The sequence below is a fragment of the Salvelinus sp. IW2-2015 genome, linkage group LG32 (assembly GCF_002910315.2).
Source record: "Salvelinus sp. IW2-2015 linkage group LG32, ASM291031v2, whole genome shotgun sequence".
Classification (NCBI taxonomy): domain Eukaryota; kingdom Metazoa; phylum Chordata; class Actinopteri; order Salmoniformes; family Salmonidae; genus Salvelinus; species Salvelinus sp. IW2-2015.
The window spans coordinates 9,808,833-9,830,736 of NC_036871.1; the positions used below are offsets into that span (position 1 = coordinate 9,808,833).

The 21,904-nt window shown below is 43.1% G+C and overlaps 1 protein-coding gene across 1 annotated transcript in view; it reads left to right on the forward strand.

The window, feature by feature from the left end:
• LOC111956294 (guanine nucleotide-binding protein G(I)/G(S)/G(O) subunit gamma-12-like) overlaps positions 1 to 18,311 on the forward strand; it is a 55,098-nt gene extending 36,787 nt beyond the window's left edge. Inside the window, exons 2-4 of the mRNA XM_023976741.2 lie at positions 17,382 to 17,429; positions 17,540 to 17,648; positions 17,886 to 18,311. Coding sequence (XP_023832509.1) covers positions 17,556 to 17,648; positions 17,886 to 18,011 — 219 coding nt within the window. The 5' untranslated portion in view covers positions 17,382 to 17,429; positions 17,540 to 17,555 and the 3' untranslated portion in view covers positions 18,012 to 18,311. The remainder of the gene's footprint in view (positions 1 to 17,381; positions 17,430 to 17,539; positions 17,649 to 17,885) is intronic.
• Positions 18,312 to 21,904: the final 3,593 nt, after the last annotated feature.

Consider the following 21,904-nt stretch of genomic DNA (forward strand, 5'->3'; position numbering starts at 1 on the left):
AGCTGGACTAGCTCTGGGAGTGGACAGAAAGAATACTTTGTTTATTGTTCCATACAGTCAGGGCTCTCTTGGGGCGAGAGATGGAGATTGGTGTTGAATTGTAAAGTATCACTCCGCCTGCATCATGAATAGCAGTATTCAGTAGAGGAGAGGCGAGGCGAGAGCAAGAGGACACAATAGCTTTAAGTTTTATGGTGCTACTGTTGCTGGAGCAGATTTTGGCACGGCGCCTATGGCATCACACATACAGCTGCAGTGCTTGCTTTCCCCATCTGAACTCTATCTCTCTTTCTGCTCACTCTGTTTCGAACTCTCCCTCGCTCTTTCTCTGCTTCTCTCTTTGTCTTCACACTTGTTCTAATCTCCTCTTCTCTCAAATTCCTCAGTCGTTATTTCTCCAGTCCTCACAACTTTCCCTGTTTTCACAACAAAAAGAAGACATACACTATATTATGATCATTTCCAGCTCAACTATTTGCTCTGTGGCCCTGGTTTATATGCCTAGTTCTGTATATGCCTAGTTTTCGAAACAATGCCATTTGTTTTCCGAAGGGCTGTCAGGCATTGCCTTTGCCACTTGGCCACCGTGGCTCCTGTATGTCACCCTCTTGCGTCTGTGGTGACGTCTTAGGGACATTATCTCCCATAAGCCTCTGTTTGTTTTGGCTGCCTGGGACCTGATAATGGCCCCATTACTGGAGAATAAGGGCTCCTGTGCAGTTCGCTGGAAGACCCACTGTCTACAATCTGGATCCTACCCAGCTGGCAACTCCTCCTGTTCCCTGCTTACTCCACGGTCGCTAGCCAGTGGCTACTGGCCAGGCTATTTTTAGGACTGCTGCATGAGGCTATTGGTGCTTATGTTGTCATCGCATTGGCTGGGTTCCCTTTCAGTCAGTCAACTTCGGTACAACATACTATGGGGAGTCACACTGTCGCGACTTCGGTTGAAGGATCTACAATCACGCTTGACAAGACCAATGAAAACCGCGCCTCGTTGGTAGCCCCGCCTTTCACAGGTGATAAGCGTGAGGCTCGGATTCATTCGTTCAGTTATTTCACCTCAGTGTGAACAGGAATGATTCACGCTACGAAAACAAACAATTGGAAAACTAGACGGTCTTATGTTGCGCCAATTAAACTATTCCATAGTGGATGTTGTGTGCTGAAGTTTGTATGTGTTTCCTTATCAAGAACAATTCGTTATTCTTCAATTTGCTGGAAGAATGACTAAGAAAACAACCGAGATGACGATGGCTAAGCCGGGTTCGGTGTCGAGATCATGCCCCCAGTTATGCTGTTATACTAGTTATCTGAAAGATATTCACGATTTGTGTATAGTTTCTCTTACCTTGGAACACGCTTAGGCGGCCCTCACTCTAACCAGTCCGTGGACGCATTGCCATGTACTGCGTGCAAACTCCCTGAAAAGACTAGCATCGTTGCCGAAGCTTGGAGTTACCAATAGTGACTTTCCTTTTTCCGGATGTCTGTGCCTTGGCTGGGACCGAGGTGCAGGAAGCGGTGAGGGACTTGGTGCAATGGTCAGAACAGGTGGAACTAGCATCCCAGCAGGGAGATAGTGACACGGCTAGTTAAATACAGGGCCCAGGCTCGGAAGATGACTTGGTGTCTCTGGACAGCTCTGGGGGTTTCTCGGGTGATGAAGAGCTTAGTTCCGGGGCAGCCTCCTCTTCACGCTACTGGATATTGAGGGGGCAGGGCTGGTGCACACGCCTCCGGTGTATGGCAAGCTATCTTGTTACCTAGCCCTGTACCTAGCCCGTGGCTAATGCCTATCCTATGCTCCCTAACAAGCACTGTCACTTTTTGGCTGCTCAGTTGGATAAGGTGTATCGTGCAGAGGGGGTGGCTGCCCGATTACTGTCATCTGTCACTGTGCTGCAGGTTTACCAGACAGAATTGCTGGAGGAGCTGGGCACGGCTTTGGCCACAGGTAAGCCCCACACAGAGCTCCTGGATGAGATCCATGTTGCGGCCGACTTCATTCTGCGCCCAGTCCTGGTGCACTGCTCTGGCGCTCGGGAAGAGCATGAGCGCTACTGAGGTGGCACAGCATCATCATTGGCTGACACTTTCGGAGGTGCCATCGAGGGACAGACAGATGTAGCACGATTAGCCGATTGCTCCCATTGGGTTGTTCGGCCCTGGAGGCTATGCAAGCCAAAAATAAGCAGTTAGAGGCGCTGCACGCTTTTCTCCCTCGGCGGTCCTTTGGATGCCGGGGAGGGGCACCTTCCAGAAGGCCGACAGGCGGAGCTCCGCCGGCTTAGCAGACTACACCAGGGTCTGGGCCCAGCACCAGGTCGACCGGCCTGATTCCCAGTCGCAACACCAGTCTGCCTAGCACAAGAGCCACCCCCCTTCCAGGGGCAAGGTGAGAGATGGTCCTGCCGCGGCACAGGGAAAGAAACATTTCATTCAGTCTACAAAGGCACCCTCCAGAAGAGGGCTGTCTCCAAATAAGTGGCAAGCGTTTGAACTCTCGTGACAAGATAAAGGATTTGAACCTTGAGTTCAGTGCTCTGTGAGGGGCATCCTATGTTCCTACAGGAGCTTTTCGAGCAGGGGCGGGAATTCTCCACGCTAAAAGTGTACATGGCCTCTATCTCAGCCTTTCATGTGGGAGTTGACAGAGCCTCACAGGGGGCTCACACCCTGGTTGTGTGATTCCTGAAAGGTGTACAACGTTTCAGACCGGTCTTTAAACCTATTGCGCCCACATGTGACTTGACACTGGTTTTGGAGGCACTGTGTGCAGGTCCCTTTGAGCCTCTGGAGTTGGTTGGATCTGACGATCCTCCCCTACAAAACCTCCATGCTCATGGCTTTGGCCTCGGCTAAACGTGTTGGGGACATCCACGCGTTTTCCGTACACCCTTCCTGTACTCATTTCGCCCCGGGCCACTCTAAGGTGATGTTGCGTCCAAATGTGGCCTTCGCACCAAAAGTCATGGCTATGTCCTACAGGTCCTTCGTTTTTGAGCTATTTCCCTTTTCACCTCCTCCTTTTGCTTCGGAAGAGCAACAAAGGTTACATGCCTTGTATCCGGTGCGAGCCTCACGCACGTACATTGAACAGACACAGGATATCCGGTTATGTGACCAGCCTTTTGTCTGTTTTGCTAATCTAGCTCGCGGAAGGCTGCTCTCTAAGCAGCATCTCCCCCACTGGATTGTGGCCGCTTGCTGCTATCTCCCTGGCATATAGCAGCAAGCGACAAGTGTTACCTAGTGGTGTACGCACCCACTCCACCAGGGGTCTGGGACACCGCCAGTGACACGGAGACTCACTTTTTCACTTTAAAATGTATGCCAAGCAAAAACCGTTGAATGCAAAGTTTAACAAATCATACACCTATATCATACACCAAATCATACACCTGCAGAAGTCTACTTTCAACAATTGCAGTTAAGTACAGTGAAATGCCTTCCTTGCAAGCTCTAAACCCAACACTGCAGTAATAATAACAATATAATATTAAAAATAATATAAGGTAGAACAAAAACATACAAGAAATAGAAATAAGAAGAACACAAGAAAGTATCTAAGCATACCGCAGTGCATTCAAAATTATTCACTTTTTCCAAATGTTACGTTACAGCCTTATTCTAAAATGTATTAAATTGTTTTTATTCCTCATCAATCTACACACAATACGCCATAATGACAAAGCAAAAACAGGTTGTTAGAAAGGTTTGCAAAAACTCAAACGGAAATATGACATTTACAGACCCTTTACTTAGTACTTTGTTGAAGCACCTTTAGCAGCGATTACAGCCTGGAGTCTTCTTGGGTATGACGCTACAAGCTTGGCACACCTGCATTTGTGGAGTTTCTCTCATTGTTCTCTGCAGATTCTCTCAAGCTTTGTCAGGTTGGATGGGGAGCGTCGCTGCACAGCTATTTTCAGGTCTCTCCAGAGATGTTCGATCAGGTTCATGTCCGGGCTCTGCCTGGGCCACTCAAGGACATTCAGAGACTTGTCCTGAAGCTACTCCTGCATTGTCTTGGCTGTGGGCTTAGGGTCGTTGTCCTGTTGGAGGTGAACCTTTGCTCCAGTCTGAGGTCCTGATCACTCTGGAGCAGTTTTCATCAAGAATCTCTCTGTACTTTGCTCCGTTCATCTTATCGATCCTGACTAGTCTGCCAGTCCCTGCAGCTGAAAAAATCACCACAGCATGATGCTACCACCACCATGCTTCACCGTAGGGATGGTATTGGCCAGGTGTCAGGTTTCCTCCAGATGTGACGTTTGGCATTCAGGCCAAAGAGTTCAATCTTGGTTTCATCAGACCAGATTATCTTGTTTCTCGTGGTCTGAGAGTCCTTTAGGTGCCATTTGGCAAACTCCAAGCAGGCTGTCATGTGCCTTTTACCAAGGAATGGCTTCCATCTGGCCACTCTACCATAAAGGCCTTATTGGTGTATTGCTACAGAGATGGTTGTCCTTCTGGAAGGTTCTCCCATCTCAACAGAGGAACACTGGAGCTCTTTAAGAGTGACCATCGGGTTCTTTATCACCTCCCTGACCAAGGCCCTTCTCCCCTGATTGCGCAGTTTGGTCTGGTGGCCACTTCTAGGAAGAGTCTCGGTGGTTCCAAACTTCTTCCATTTAAGAATGATGGCGGCCACTATGTTCTTGGGGACCTTCAATGCTGCAGAAATGTTTTGGTACCATTACCCAGATCTGTGCCTCAACACAATCCTGTCCCGGAGCTCTATGGACAATTCCTTCGACCTCATGGCTTGGTTTTTGCTCTGACATGCACTGTCAACTATGGGACCTTATATAGATAGGTATGTGCTTTTTCAAATAATTTCTAACCAATTGAATTTACCACAGGTGGACTCCAATCAAGTTGTAGAAACAGCTCTTGGATGATTAATGGAAACAAGGGTCTGTATACTTATGTAAATAATGTTTTTATTTATTTTTAATTTGCAAACATTTCTAACAACCTGTTTTCGCTTCATCATTATGTGGTATTGTGTGTAGATTGATGATTTATTTATTTTTTAAATACATTTGAGAATAAGGCTGTAATGTAACAAAATATGGGAAAAGTGAAAGGGTCTGAATACTTTCCGAATGCAGGGTCAGTCAGTTCCAGTACCATATTTACAATGTGCAGGGATACTGTAATGATGGAGGTATAGGGGTAAGGTGAATAGGCATCAGGATATATAATAAACATTCTGTCCTTTCCTTGTGATTATGGTCTTGTGATGTGGGGCAGGTGCCTGCATTCCCCTTCACTGAGGTCATGGAGAAGAAACTGTCAGTTGACACAAGCTATTTATAACTCAATTCCGTGCATGGTTCAATGGGGAAATTCCATTATGTTTACCCCCAACACTGAAGCAGAATTCTAGTGCAATGATTCACTGGCCGTAAAGACCACTTCTCCACACTCTGGGGGAAAATGATTCTGCACATTAAATGTAGTTCTTGTGGAAAACCATGACAACACTGTGTGTACGGTCTCTAGTGCCCTGTTAAAATTTTAAACAATGCACTTCCTTTCTTGAAGAAATCACTGGCTGGAATGATGAAAGGTCGGAACAGTTTGTATTTATAAGATGCTTAGGCCTACATCAAGTAAAGGGTGAACAAGGATACATTTTTTACAAGTGGGTAGTGCTGAGAAATTCACCGGTATGTGAGTTATTTTTTGTTTTTTAGGCAACAAATTGAATTCCATTTCGTTCCGTTTTTTTCTGTGAGCTCAATGCGCACATGCGCTGCAGTTTATCCTGAGATAAATCAGATCATGCCCGTACTGTGCGATGTAGTAGGGAGATGTAGTTTCCAACAGTCCAATGTTCTACATAGTTTAGCTTTGTTAATGTTCTACATAGTGTTCCACTGCGCGGTTACTTGCCTGTCTGTGTTTCTTTTACGCCCGCTACATAAGAGACTGAAGATTGCTTGATCAAGATGGGATTCATCGAGAGCAGTTGCTTCGCGGTGTATTGGTATTAAACAGCCATAAAAGTACGATAAGTTGGCGATTCCACGATTCCAATATTTTTGGTATCTCAGATTGTTCTGGCAATTCTCACATAGGAACTTCATTGGGTGGAAGGACATTTAAAATGCTGAAATTGCTGAAATTAGAAAATGTAGCCCCCTTTTAGAACTACAGTTGAAGTCGGAAGTTTACATACACCTTAGCCAAATACATTTAAAATCAGTTTTTCACAATTCCTGACATTTAACCCTAGTAAAAATTCCCGGTCTTAGGTCAGTTAGGATCACCACTTTATTTTAAGAATGTGAAATGTCAGAATAATAGTAGAGAGAATTATTTATTTCAGCTTTTATTTCCTTCATCACATTCCCAGTGGGTCAGAAGTTTACATACACTCAATTAGTATTTGGTAGCATTGCCTTTCAATTGTTTAACTTGGGTCAAACGTTTCGGGTAGCCTTCCACAAGCTTCCCACAATATGTTGGGTGAATTTTGGCCCATTCCTCCTGACAGAGCTGGTGTAATTGAGTCAGATTTGTAGTTCTCCTTGCTCGCACACGCTTTTTCAGTTCTGTCCACAAATTTTCTATAGGATTGAGGTCAGGAATTTGTGATGGCCACTCCAATACCTTGACTTTGTTGTCCTTAAGCCATTTTGCCACAACTTTGGAAGTATGCTTGGGGTCATTATCCATTTGGAAGACCCATTTGTGACCAAGCTTTAACTTCCTGACTGATGTCTTGAGATGTTGCTTCAATATATCCACATCATTTTCCTTCCTCTTGATGCCATCTATTTTGTGAAGTGCACCAGTCCCTGCTGCAGCAAAGCACATCCACAACATGATGTTGCCACCCCTGTGCTTGATGGTTGGGATGGTGTTCTTCGGCTTGCAAGCATCCCCCTTTTTCCTCCAAACATAACGATGGTCATTATGGCCAAACAGTTATATTTTTGTTTCATCAGACCAGAGTACATTTCTCCAAAAAGTACGATCTTTGTCCCCATGTGCAGTTGCAAACCGTAGCCTGGCTTTTTTGGCGGTTTTGGAGTAGTGTCTTCTTCCTTGCTGAGTGGCCTTTCAGGTTATGTCGATATAGGACTCGTTTTACTGTGGATATAGATACTTTTGTACCTGTTTCCTCCAGCATCTTCACAAGGTCCTTTGCTGTTGTTCTGGAATTGATTTGCACTTTTTGCACCAAAGTACATTCATCTCTAGGAGACAGAACACGTCTCCTTCCTGAGCGAGATGACGGCTGCGTGGTCCCATGGTGTTTATACTTGCGTACTATTGTTTGTACAGACGAACGTGGTACCTTCAGGCGTTTGGAAATTGCACCCAAGGATGAACCAGACTTGTGGAGGTCTACAATTTTTTTTCTGAGGTCTTGGCTGATTTCTTTTGATATTCCCATGATGTCAAGCAAAGAAGCACTGAGTTTGAAGGTAGGCCTTGAAATACATCCACAGGTATACCTCCAATTGACTCACATGATGTCAATTAGCCTATCAGAAGCTTCTAAAGCCATGACATCATTTTCTGAGATCGAACCCCAGGCTGTAGTGGCGCCTTATACCACTGCACCAGTGGGAGGTCACGTTATACATTTTACCGACGCAAAAAGATCCCACCATGTTCAACAAACAAAAGATCTGTCGGCATTTGTAAAATTGTACAGAAGCTTCCTGTTTCCGTCATAGCTGTTATTTTTTTGTCGGTATGACTTAACTGGCATAAAACTGTGGATGAAAACGTGGTTAGTATCGAGGATGATGTCTTATGAGTTACCTAAAGTTACTTAAAAGTACTGATTGCCGGAAACAGTGAACACAATTGCACACATTTCTCTTCTGAGGGAAACAACGTATTAAATTCTGTGAACAAAACACTTAACAGTGAATTTTGTATTCACTGATGACATTTGTATTTAAAGTTTTGCAAAAGTTGTTCTAAGATATGCAAGTTCTGTAAATGTATTTAAGCATTTGATCATCGCGGTCCTGCTATAGATATGTTTTAACACAGATCGAAAAATTGCTTGTACTACACCTTTTGTATTCAGCACATGTGAAAAAGAAAATTTGATTTGATTTATTCGCCTACGAGACATTTTGATGCCAAACATTCTACGACAATGATGTTGAATGCAGAAATAGTCCAGCTAACAGGATAACATTTCTTCCCAAAGGCGAGCATTCTATCTCTAGAGGACACTTTTATGGCTGCTCTGTCAGTAAAGACTCAACATGGGTTGAAGAGTGCATGGGGCAGAAATGAGCCTAAAGTAATTACATGGGAATTTGGGATTTGTGGATTCTTCTGAAATGAGTTCAGTCTAGAGGCAGCTGTCTAGACAGAGCTGTGTTGTGCTGCTGGACCAGAGCTTACTGAGCATTGGGTGAAACCTCTAAAAGCAACAGGACCGTTTTCAATAAAGAGCGCCTGTGTGCATGTATGTCTGGAGGTATGTGTGGACAAGGAAATGACTGTATGAGTACAGTACTGGACAAGTGTCCTTTGTGTGTGAAACAGAAATATATCAAGTTATCTTCCATAGTCGGTGGAGGTAGTTCACTGGCATTAGCTATGCATGACGAGCAACCTGGTCTGAGACCTGAATACTTGTGGTGTTACTGTAGCTTCCAGAGATAATATCAAGACTTAAGGTCAGTAGGCTAACACGGTCTTGGGGTGGTTAGGCCAATAACACAGGCCCCTTACTTAATGATTACTTTCGACTCTCATTTGCCACCAATGCTAATACCAGACTGGGTGGGGTCACCCAAGCTAAGTTATCTCTGGAACCATGCCCTCTTCTTTGGGTGGTGCACTTTTTCCTCATCTTTTACCCCAGAACTGACGTCCCCTATGTCTCACCCCTGCAGCTTTTTTTTCTGTGAACCTACTAATGGTACAGCTCAAATAACCACTAGGTTAATAAAGTGACTGAACTCTCACTGCACTACATTCTTCCAAACACTGAAACCTTGTGAGTTGTCTGCATGATCTAATCTTTCTATTTTTAACATCCACAGGCTACTGTTTGAGTTTTCCAAGCTATTCGATTGGCCTAGGTTACAAAAGGTATCCAACAGAAAGACTGGACCAGTGCAGTCCCAACCAGTGTGCATGACAACAGTTGCTTGGCAAGCTAAAGGCCGAACAACTCTGAGCAGTTTTTCTGGTGGGAATGGAATGATGTCATCCTCTCTAGCTCCTCAGTGCCTCAATGTTTCTCACACTTCAACAAACACAAGCCCCTACCATCAGCAGCTTTTCTGTTTCTCTCTCATCGACTCGTCAAACTATCCTACTTTACTCAGCAAAACCAATGGTCTTTTATGGCGTTCGATAAACTGGGTAACGAAGTGAACACAACGAAGTGTTTACTGTAAACGAGTGATTGCCAGCGTGGCTGATCTTCTATTAGCCACAATGATGGTGTTGTAGGAGAAAACGATTTTATTTTATTCACAGACTCAGCTGGAAAATGCTCATACTGGCAAAAGAGCACGGCTCGAATGGTGTGAACAGCTACTTTTAGCTTTTTGCCTGCAGACAAGGGAACTCCTGCAGCAAACATACAGCTGTAGGATCTTAATTTGAGACAAACTTGCTACAGCAGGAAAAAAATACTGCAGCAACAGGAAATGTGAATTATTATGTGGATTAGCATTAATTAAAATTTTTGTAGGGGTTGATACATTTTTAGTAAGGGAAAATCAAGTTTGAAATTTCAAATAGGAAATTATAAACTTCAGAAGCCTTTTTAAATCTCAAGTACAGTACCTGTTTTAAATGTCCTGCATTGCAGGAAAGTTCTCCTGCAACAGGGGGATCAAATTCAGATCTTACATCTGTAGAGTGAAACTGAAGGTGTTTCTCACCCTTTTCCTTGATGACAGCTTTGCACACTCTTGGCATTCTCTCAAGTGTGCTTTGTTAAAAGTACATTTTTGGATTTTTTTCTTCTTAATGCGTTTGAGCCAATCATTTGTGTTGTGACAAGGTAGGGGTGGTATACAGAAGATAGTCCTATTTGGTAAAAGACCAAGTCCATATTATGGCAAGAACAGCTCAAATAAGCAAAGAGAAACAACAGTCCATTATTACTTTAAGACATGATGGTCAGTCAATACGGACAATGTCAAGAACTTTGAAAGTGCAGTCGCAAAAACCATCAAGAGCTATGATGAAACTTGCTCTCATGAGGACCGCCACAGGAAAGGAAGACCCAGAGTTACCTCTACTGTAGAGGATAAGTTCATTAGAGTTACCAGCCTCAGAAATCAGTAATTAACTGCACCTCAGATTGCTCCTCGCAGAGTTCAAGTAACAGACATCTCAACATCAACTGTTCAGAAGAGACTGTGTGAATCAGGCCTTCATGGTTGAATTGCTGGAAAGAAAACACTACTAATGGACACCAATAAGAAGAGGAAACTTGCTTGGGCCAAGAAACACGATCAATGGACATTAGACCGGTGGAAATCTGTCCTTAAGTCTGATGAGTCCAAATTTGAGATTTTTGGTTCTTTTGTCTTTGTGAGACGCAGAGTAGGTGAACGGATTATCTCTGCATGTGTGGTTCCCACCATGAAGCTTGGAGGAGGTGGTGTGATGGTGTGGGGGTGCTTTGCTGGTGACACTGTCTGTGATTTATTTAGAATTCAAGGCACACTTAACCAACATGGCTACCACAGCATTCTGCAGCGATAAGCCATCCCATCTGGTTTACGCTTAGTGGGTCTATTGTTTGTTTTTCAAGAGGACAATGACCCAAAACACACCTCCAGGCTGTGTAAGGGCTATTTGACCAAGAAGGAGAGTGATGGAGTGCTGCATCAGATGACCTGGCCTCCACAATCACCTGACCTCAACCCAATTGACATGGTTTGGGATGAGTTGGACCAAAGAGTGAAGGAAAAGCAGCCAGCAAGTGCTCAGCATATGTGGGAACTCTTTCAAGACAGCATTCCTCATGAAGCTGGTTGAGAGAATGCCAAGAGTGTGCAAAGCTGTCATCAAGGCAAATGGTTGCTACTTCGAAGAATCTAAAAACACTTTTTAGTTTATTACATGATTCCATACGTGATATTTCATAGTTTTGATGTCTTCACTATTATTCTACAGTGTAGGAAATAGTTAAAAAAATAAAGAAAAACCCTTGAATTTGTGTGTCCAAACTTTGACTGGTACTGTATATAATTTCTTATATGCAAAGACGATTAAATCAAGAATAGTCTGATGGGTGACAATATTAGCTTATCACTTGTGAATGATATATTATCACTTGTGAATGATGCCCAGTTTAAGGCAAGAAAGAGTACATTCCTTTTTTCTGCGATTAAAAAAATAAATCATAGTCGCACACCTCATGTAGCCTAGCCCATAGGTTTGTATTACAACTAAAGTGGCCAAATAACTTCGCAAAATTAAGCACATTAATCCGCACCGAGTGAGTTTCAAGTTTGGGGAAGATAATTTTCATAAACATTTTTAAAAAACATTAAAATGCACCTTTATAATAAAAGCATTACATGCATAATCGCATTTGAGGTCACTTTTGAGAATGGTGTTTTCCTGCTAATGGAACATTTGCGCTTATACCCACAACTGTCCCAGACTATGCTTGGAATATTTATTTCTTGCACAGAATAGAGTAGGTCAACTTTTGTACAATGGGGGATAGTAGATTGACATAGGCTAGTGCTTTTGCTGTTTGTTAGGCCCACTCATCTTGTTGGCTGACGAAAAGTAAATGTGGACAGTTCTTCCAATATCTTCATGCGCCTTGGAATTGGATAAGGAAGCTTGCAGTTGCATCCTCGATGTGTCTGTCTTCACTTGCAGCCTGTGAGAAAGACCCGATCACATGATGGATAGTCATGTGAGTGAGAGGTGCTTCGTAGCACGCAGCTTGAGAAGGGAATTCTAATTATTATATTCAGCCCAAGGGCACAACGGCCGCTGGCCGCAAAAGGCATGGATTTATTTAGGGGGCGTTACGGCCACACAAAGGGGATGCTGCTGGGAAATTCGATGCATTATCAAGTGCTTGTCAAATTGTGAATGAGAGACTGATGAATTGTGTACAGCCTGTGCAAAAGAAAACAAAGCAGAGATCATGCCGTTCATGCAACTTTTTTCAAATCATCATTAGAGTCGCATCATGCAGCCTTAGAATGTATTACACATATAAACATATAGCCCAATGTTTGTATCACAACCAAAGTTACATAAATATCTCTAAATTCAGCATATAGGAGGACCTATTTCTTTGTTAACCCCTCAACACAGAGTAGCCGCACGCAGCGCTCCCTCAAATAATTTGGAGAAAATATAATTGATCTTTTTCTCAGCTATGTTCATTTTACTCAGCTATGTTCAATTGTATTCTGCATACTATAAAATAATATGAAATAATGCCAAATCTTGTCTGCTAAATGAACTAGTGTAGCCCATAGCCATATGGCATAGCCTGATCAGGGCCTAACATAAGGACAACTCAGAGTATGCTATTCTGTTCTTCTGAAATAGACTACATTTTCTTCATATCATGTACCTTTAAAATAAATAATGGATGTATTGTGATGGTGTAGGCTATATTACATGGACTTTTTAAAATGCAGTTATTCCAGGTTTGCATCACTGGCTTGTAGGCTATGCGTGGAGATGCTAAATGTGTTTATGTTAATTAATGGTCAATTACCGTCAATTAACAGTTATTTGCTTGACAATCACAGGCCGACAACATTTCATGACCGCCACAGCCCTATCTACTGCCAATGTTTGTCTATGTCTATGCAGCCAGCAGCATACCACCCTGCATACCACTGTTGGCTTGCTTCTGAAGCTAAGCAGGGTCGGTCCTGGTCAGTCCCTGGATGGGAGACCAGATGCTGCTGGAAGTGGTGTTGGAGGGCCAGTAGGAGGCACTCTTTCCTCTGGTCTGAAAAATATCCCAATGCCCCAGGGCAGTGATTGGGGACACTGCCCTGTGTAGGGTGCCGTCTTTCGGATGGGACGTTAAACGGGTGTCCTGACTCTCTGAGGTCATTAAAGATCCCATGGCACTTATCGTAAGAGTAGGGGTGTTAACCCCGGTGTCCTGGCTAAATTCCCAATCTGGCCCTCAAACCATCATGGTCACCTAATAATCCCCAGTTTATAATTGGCTCATTCATCCCCCTCCTCTCCCCTGTAACTATTCCCCAGGTCGTTGCTGCAAATGAGAACGTGTTCTCAGTCAACTTACCTGGTAAAATAACGGTAAAATAAAATAAAAAAAAATAAAAAAAATGTCGATTGCATGGCTGTGTGCTCGATGTTTATACACCTGTCAGCAACGAGTGTGGCTGAAATAGCCGAATCCACTAATTTGAAGGGGTGTCCACATACTTTTGCCATGTGTAGCTAGTCCTCTAAGAAAATGAATGGTCCATACCTCATGTCTCTATCATAATCTGTTCAAAAGTTATTGGAGTTTTACCCTTGTATGATGGCCAAAATTTGTGTGACTAAATCAATGGAGGCCAGAGATAAAAAGTGGTAAAAAATAAGAAAAAATTGCACAGCATCGCATCAGATAGGCTGGATGCTGTGCGAGAATTTATGCAGCAGGTTAGGTGCTCCGTTTCGCATAGTTTGATATGGACTCATACTCCGACCCTCCTGTGATCCAATGTGCGTGTTCGGAGCACGGTAATATGCATATTGAAAAACTCCCTGTGTGTGTGAGGGAGAGACCGATTTTGGCTCGCAGCCCAGGGCTTTGAACTCACAAAAGTTCAAAGAGACAGACTTCTGTCTAGACTCCAAATATCGCGCCTTTACACTGTTTCCATGCAAAAGAGGAAACTTTGGCGTCACCACTTTTTTGGCAGACGCCCATAGCCTCACACGATGTCTATAGACAACTTAAATTAACACATTTCAATAAGCCATAGCCTTCTATAGATATAATCATGATGACGTTAAATTATTTAAAAAACTCCTGCAAAAATGTTTGTTTATAAGTCCTGGCTTCAGGCAAAGCTGTACAGCTGCACACATATTGTCAGAGGTGTCAAGTCATATACTGAATATAATATAAGTAATTTAGCAGATGCTTTTATCCAAAGTGACTTAGTCATGCATGCTACATATGGGTGTTCCCGGGAATCAAACCCACTATTGTGGGGTTGCAAGCGCCATGCTCTATCAACTGAGCTACAGATCCTATTCAGAGCTAACTCTATTCTTTCTAGTGACTCACAAGGACTCCCAAGCATTGTGCTTGGAATGTAATGTTAATTAATAGCATGTGTGTGGGTGAGTATGTGTAAGGTACAGTAGAGTAGTGGGCCTGCTCTATTCCGTGCTGTTGGTGGTCCTGTTGAGGTTTACATATGAGGGCTGGAGGATGGTGTTGAGGGGACGATGGGGTGGGCTATGTTATGGGGTGGTCCTCTCTCTGATCCTAGGTGGTAGAACTACTGTATGATGAAGCCTGTGTGGCCCCATGCCTTGGAGTTACTGCAGGGGGATGGGGGTGCCCTCCCAAAGTCAATTAGGATGGTGGTGGTGTTGGTTGGCGTCAGATTAGAGGCTTGCCAACCTGACTCACTTGGGCAGGTCTGAAAACTCCCTTTCACTACAGGCTGGTTGAACTGGTCTTTCGAAGCCACAGAAGAGTTTCTATGGTTCGGGGGCGACAGTTAATTCAGGTACCATCACAGTATCCAAGACCAGCTTACCTCTGCTACACACAGTCATTTGGTAAGCTGGTCCTGTATACCATATTATGTTCTTTGTAAGCATGCACTGTGAACTTCTACGAGTTTCAGGTTGAATTTAAATATTGCCAAGTGACAGCCAACATCAACTGACTGCAGCTCTATCAGAATCAGCAGAACCCTGTTCGACCTAGGTAATGCAAGCACTGTCTTCCTTTAGGAACAGCAGAACACAATTAGCTAAACTGCTCTGGCCTACATTTCCTTCTTTCAAAGAACAGGAAATAAATATCTGGTCGCTGTTTACTGCTTCCAGGAGGGGTCTTTACTTTCGCCAGTGATACCCTAACGGTGTTCTTTAACTTGTTGACTGTGAACAGGTTGCTCTTTTCATTGTGGCAGTATTTTCCCTGCTCTGAATATTACACAATGAATCTCTCATCATGGTTTCTAAGGGGACCAAGGATGCTGGAGTAATTGATTTTTACAAGGAAGAGCTAGTCATTTATTACCAGAATATGTAAAAATATGTTATCACACTTTTGTCCGAGGAGGATGTAACATACTTTTTTCCTCAGGTCATTGAGTGTTCAGCTCTGTTAGCTTGTGTCATTATGTCAGTTAAACACCAGGAAATGACCCACCAAAAACATTAGGTGGGAAAAGGGAGTTTTTACCCTTCAGAAATTTCGGCCAGAAGAGTCTCCGGAAGAGTTAATAAGAAACAAAACGGCATTGTTTTTTTGTTGTTTGAGATTGATTTAGCTTCACTGGCATCCAGGGTTGGCAGAGATTGAACTTGTGGCACTGACTTTTACATTAGTTGTATTGTACACGGAAAGCTAAATCAAGAAAGTAATTGAAAGTATCTGACATATTGATTGCAGCAACAAAGCTTTGAAGCTCTATCATTATTGTCTCCCACTTTTTCCAATTAGCTATTTTTGCTCTGGAGCGTCATGCTTTAATCAGTCATGCCAGGAAACAAGAGACCTCCCTCCTTCCTGGACACTAAGACAGATACAGTGGACTCCTGTTGTAGCATCAAAGCCGTCAGAAGGGACCACATCCTGTTGGGCACAGGGGTCAAACAGAACTACCCAATCACTCTAACCAATGGAGGAACAGGAGAGCTTGACTCCCAGCTCTGGCCCTGTGCACACTTTTGTATTTTGATTGTTAAGTTGTGTGTATTTGCATTCAAATCCTTTACTTATTCTAAGCATTTCTTTACAAACTCTCCTATGACATTCTGAAGACTCCACTGATTGCAGACATTAGGTCTTACATTTCAGTCTGCAGTAATTCCTCGACTGTGTGTTTGGAATATGAACATACTGTAGGACTGTTAACATTGGATGCGGATTGGCTTGGTTGAGGATCTGAGTAACACCAATGGTCTCAGCTTATAGGGCATTTGGAATGAGGCAGACCTTTTTTTTTTATGGAAGTAGCGGTCCATTTATGCGGGCTTCTTTATTGCACATGTGATGCTTCGGTTTATTACACAATATATTCTGACGAAAGGTTTCCTGTCTCTGGCAGTAAAAGATAAAGTGTGGTGTGTGTGTGTGTGTGGGAGGGAGGGAGGGAGGGAGAGGGAGTGAAAAAGACACCGAAACCAGAGATCCCAGGAAACCGAGTAGAGGATGTGTCCAGGCATGTTCCCATCGTCCCTGTAAATGATTATCAGGAAGTGGAATTATAGCTCAGAGAGAATGTCTCCTCCAACCAACTGTGAACTTCACCCCACTGTTCATGACCACTCAGGACTATACTCTCTACTTTAAACCCGCTGCTCTACTTTGGTGCACTTAAACTACCTTCTCTTATGTAAAGGGTTATCTTTTTGCTCAGTTTGGCAGTTTCCACCACCTTACTTTGGGGCAGCTGCTCTAGGCTCGGATGTGTGCGTGTATGTTTGTCTTAACTGTTTGTACTACCGACTCTGGCGTCGTGTGTCTCTGTGCACAATGAGGAAGCCCTTGTGATGTTATTTATGGGGAAAAGCCTAAGAAGAGAAAGTGTGTGAGCAGAAGCCATTAACCCTCATGTTTAGCCTTGTTGCATACAGCTGCAGTGCCTCTTTAATGTCTCTCCTACCACTAAAAACATGGTTATATCATGCAAAGACATAATGGAGAACTGATTGACATCACGCTTTGTTGACACAACAGTAACCATCTCACTGTGCTCTTTCGTTCTATTATTTGTTTACTGTTATGGTCCCTTCTCTGACATATGATTGCTTTGTTATGACATGCTCTACCGTACGGTGATTTTTCAAGCGGCTGGCAAAGTGTCATAACTGCTTCTCATGTGTCAAAGATGTGTTGGGTCTTTACCGTCAGATAGTAGGATGCATGTCTGGGGCAAGATGGAGGGGGGAAATGTTCTGTCCCAATGCTTGCTTTAAAGAGAGTGGTCATGCTTTTAATGAAATGATTGCAGGTTGATTTAGGGCCCTATTCAATCCATATAGCAGAGGTCCAGCACTAAAGCCCAATTGAAATTTAAAGGCAATGTTCCCGCGTTCAGGGTAAACGCTGCATACATCGATTCAAGCAGAAATTACCTTTACATTCCTATCGCGCAATCTGTCATGCTTCAGCCATACAGATTGAAAAGAGCCCTTAATCTGTTTGTTTGTTTTTTTTGCAGGTTTTCCCCCCAAGATTCAATAAGGTTTGATTTCAAGTCTTTGTCTAGGTAAGTGTCGTCCAATTTGTCTATATATTTGCTGTACTTTTGCCATATTTGTGTTCTTTCATTAAACAATCTATTCCATGAGGCACTTTTGTTATACTTAATGCATATAGTGGTGTGGAGGCCAAGATGTCATCGACGATGCCAAGCTCTAACAACATAGCCCAAGCCAGGAGGACAGTACAACAGCTGATGATAGAGGCCAGTATTGAGAGGATAAAGGTATGGTATGCTGAAAGTTAGACTGAGTAGAAAGCAGTGTTGAGTAACAATTAAGTACGTTTTCTGGTCCTTACCTAAATGTCTCCCTAAATGGACACCAACTTGCAGCTAAGGATGATCTGTTGTCAGTGAGTGTCTGCGCGTGCATGTGGGATGGGTGTGCATGTGTGTATGAGTGAGACTCCTGTGTCAGCAGAAACCCTCCCATTCACACTCTCATGTCTCTCTGTCCTGTAGGTATCCAAGGCCTCGGCGGACCTCATGCACTACTGTGGCGAACACGCCAAGTACGACCCTCTGCTCATGGGCATCCCTGCCTCAGAGAACCCCTTCAAGGACAAAAAGCCCTGCGCTATATTGTAGTGAAGGCCTTTTTATTTATCTGTTTGCTTCTTAATGTTGCCTGTATTTTATTATCCGGGGAGAATTGTGATCTAAACCACTACTCATCCATCAACCTTGCCTTAAAGCCTGTAACGTTACCCTTTAATGAAAATGCTGTATTTTATCACTCAATTTGAACTTGCCATAGTTACATACATAACATACAGTAAACGGTTAGAATATACACTACCATTCAAAAGTTTGGGGTCACTTAGAAATGGTCCATTAAAATAACATCAAATTGATCTGAAATACAGTGGAGACATTGTTAATGTTGTAAATGACCATTGTAGCTGGAAACGGCAGATTTTTTATGGAATATCTACATAGGCGTACAGAGGCCCATTATCAGCAACCATCAGTCCTGTGTTCCAATGGCACGTTGTGTTAGCTAATCCAAGTGTATCATTTTAAAAGGCTAATTGATCATTAGAAAACCCTTTTGCAATTATGTTAGCACAGCTGAAAACTCTTGTTTTGATTAAAGAAGCAATAATACTGGCCTTAGACTAGTTGAGTATCTGGAGCATCAGCATTTGTGGGTTTGATTATAGGCTCAAAATGGCCAGAAACAAAGAACGTTCATCTGAAACTCGTCAGTCTATTCTTGTTCTGAGAAATGAAGGCTATTCCATGTGAGAAATTGCCAAGAAACTGAAGATCTTGTACAACGCTGTGTACTACTCCCTTCACAGAACAGAGCAAACTGGCTCTAACCAGAATAGAAAGAGGAGTGGGAGGCCCCGGTGCACAGCATGGTGTTTATACTTGCGTACTATTGTTTGTACAGATGAACGTGGTACCTTCAGGCGATTTGGAAATTGCTCCCAAGGATGAACCTGACTTGTGGAGGTCTACAATTTTTTTTCTGAGGTCTTGGCTGATTTCTTTAAATTTTCCCATGATGTCAAGCAAAGAGGCACTGACTTTGAAGGTAGGCCTTGAAATACATCCATAGGTACACCTCCAATTGACTCAAATGATGTCAATTAGCCTGTCAGAAGCTTCTAAAGCCATGACATCATTTTATGGAATTTCCCAAGCTGTTTAAAGGCACAGTCAACTTAGTGTATGTAAACTTCTGACCCACTGGAATTGTGATACAGTGAATTATAAGTGAAATAATCTGTTTGTAAACAATTGTTGGAAAAAATGTCTTGTGTCATGCACAAAGTAGATGTCCTAACCGACTTGCCAAAACTATAGTTTGTTAACAAGAAATTTGTGGAGTGGTTGAAAAACGAGTTTTAATGACTCCAACCTAAGTGTATGTAAACTTACGACTTCAACTGTAGATATTCCATAAAAAATCAGCCTTTTCCAGCCACAATAGTCATTTATAACATTAACAATGTCTACACTGTATTTCTGATCAATTTGATGTTATTGTAATGGACAAAATAATTGCTTTTTTTTCTAAAACGAGGCAATTTCTAAGTGACCCCAAACTTTTGAATGGTAGTGTACGTTGGGACATTGACTGTTAGTGTCTGTCTGATTTAGCTCAGTGGATTTAGCCGTGGTTTCCATCCATCCCTTTAACAAGTCTGTAATTTGTCTTCAATCGTATCTGCTGTCATGTGTGTTACAATGACCGTATATAATGTATTTCAGGCTTTGGAGTCATGGTTGGGACATTTGACTTTATTATCTTCTCCCCATTGACTCATGCTGTTTATTAATAACTTCCTGGTTTAGCAGGGAGTCACCTGGGTTGTCAGTGACCAATGGAGGAAGTAGACATCATCAGAGCCTTCTATTAATGTAAAGAGCAGAAGTGTTTGGTTAGTGCAGAGCATATGTCAACTCAATGCCAATTGTCGGATAGGAAACTGCAATGTAATGCTGAGGCAGGTCATTCACCTAGACAACCTTAGTATACAGCACTCCTCCCAGCCATTTAAACCAGGTGTTACATAACCTAACACTGTGAGCCAAGTCGCCTTACGTATTATTTATGATCGAGATCATATAATTAATGTATAGTTTGGTATTTTAAAGAGGAGTTTCAGGTACAAGTATTCCGTTGGGAGAGACCATAGAAGATGCATCAGCTGGGCATGTGGGTTGTAATTAACAATGTAACAAATGATTTTCACTCCAACCACGTGCACTATATCATGTATTCAAGGCTGACCCCGAAGTCCAGAGATAAGTGTCCTGTTGAACAGTAAAGAATAGAATGTGCTGTATGTCCTGTCGTTCAGCTGTTGGGAACATGTCCCCCGTGACAAATCTAGATGAAATGAACCAGCTGTATCTGTGTGGTTAGCACCTATGGGCTGGAAAGTGCAATTATTTTTGGGAACGATGAATCTTTCTGTGCTGAATTGCAGTCATTTCTAACTGAATCGTGCCATCGTTATGTCTACACCTTGTCACTAGTAAAAGGGAAACGAAAACATGTCTGATTGTACTTACTTGGTGCTACTGTTTGTATTTTTGGTGTTAGCCTCCCTCCTCTAAAAGGTACTTCATTAGACATAAAGGTCTTGAAATCAGAGACAAGGAAACCCAGCAATCCATTAAGAATTCTTCAGCGATGACAAGTGTATCTCGACTAAGTTTCTCTCTAACAATGGGTTTTATTGCCATAAACTTAGTACGCTACCGTTAATTTGTGTGCCATCACCAGATAATTCTGATTCAACCAGCATCCCAGAAATGGCCTTAATGTACCTTTGGGAGACTCTTATGCGACCCTTGTGAATCTGGTGGATTAAAGACATCTGTATGTGGCTTTGTTCTCTCTCTGCCGTAGTACAGTCGTTCCTACTGTTATTAAACATGGTTTTATTATTGCACCTTGTTTTGTCTGCTCTGCTTCTTTTAAGTCGTCCTCTTTGTTACTTTCTCGCGTTACATGCTAGCTTCCCTCACGGAAGTATTTTTTCATTGTTAGTCTGATGATGTGTACTACCTAATGTGCAAGAGTACATTGTGCCCATCACGTTAAGATAATCTAACAATGAATCTCAGAAAGCATGATATTAAAATGTAGCATCCAATGTCACTCTGATCAGAAGGGAATAACGAACAAATTCAAAGGGGATGCAGACCAAGCTCGTCCATAGGACTCCCACCCACTCAGCAGTTTGGTTCAGCTCCAGCCATGTGGCCTAAAGAGAGCTACTGCACGTTATCTATGGTCTAGCCTTGCTTCCTCTCATTACGTGGGTTCTAACGGACATGTATTTATACCTCACCACGGAGAGAATAGAATAGGCCTTGGCCTATGGCCGTCTGGGCCCAGTGAACAGGAGAGAGCTAAACATAGAAGGTAACGAAACCCTTGTTTCCGCTCTCCGAGAGAGGAGGAGCTATTTTGGGGATTTGTCAGCATAGCCTGAAGCTTGTTGCCCTTGATTTTCTGTCCTTATCTTTGGGCAGCTGGTGGGTAAACATGTTTTTTTTCACTATGAGGACAATGGTGGATCATAACCGAAAGAGACATCTTAGCTAATGTTCCCTCTTGCAGCTGGGAAAGCTAGGCACAGTTTTACCATCTCACAGTGGAAGCCTTATGGCACAGTGTCCTGCACAAGCCTGGCTGCACAGTAGCAGTGTATTGATATCAGCTCTAAGCAGACGTATCAGCCATGAAGCACACAGTGTAATCCTGGTGAGCACAATATCATTGTGTTCCAGGGCGACCCTGGTGTGCACATTGCTAAGGCCTGGCAGGCCGACTGACCGTGGGCCTCCCGCTGTGAAAGCTTGGCAGTTACAGTGTCAGTGTGTTGGAATGTGCTGATGTGGGGGATGAGGGGAGGGGCGGGGCGGGGCAGTGTCGATCCAATCTCTGCACTGTTGGCAGTCCCCCCCCGCACAGCCACCTCGGTTAGACCGAGCCACTCACTCACCTATTCAGC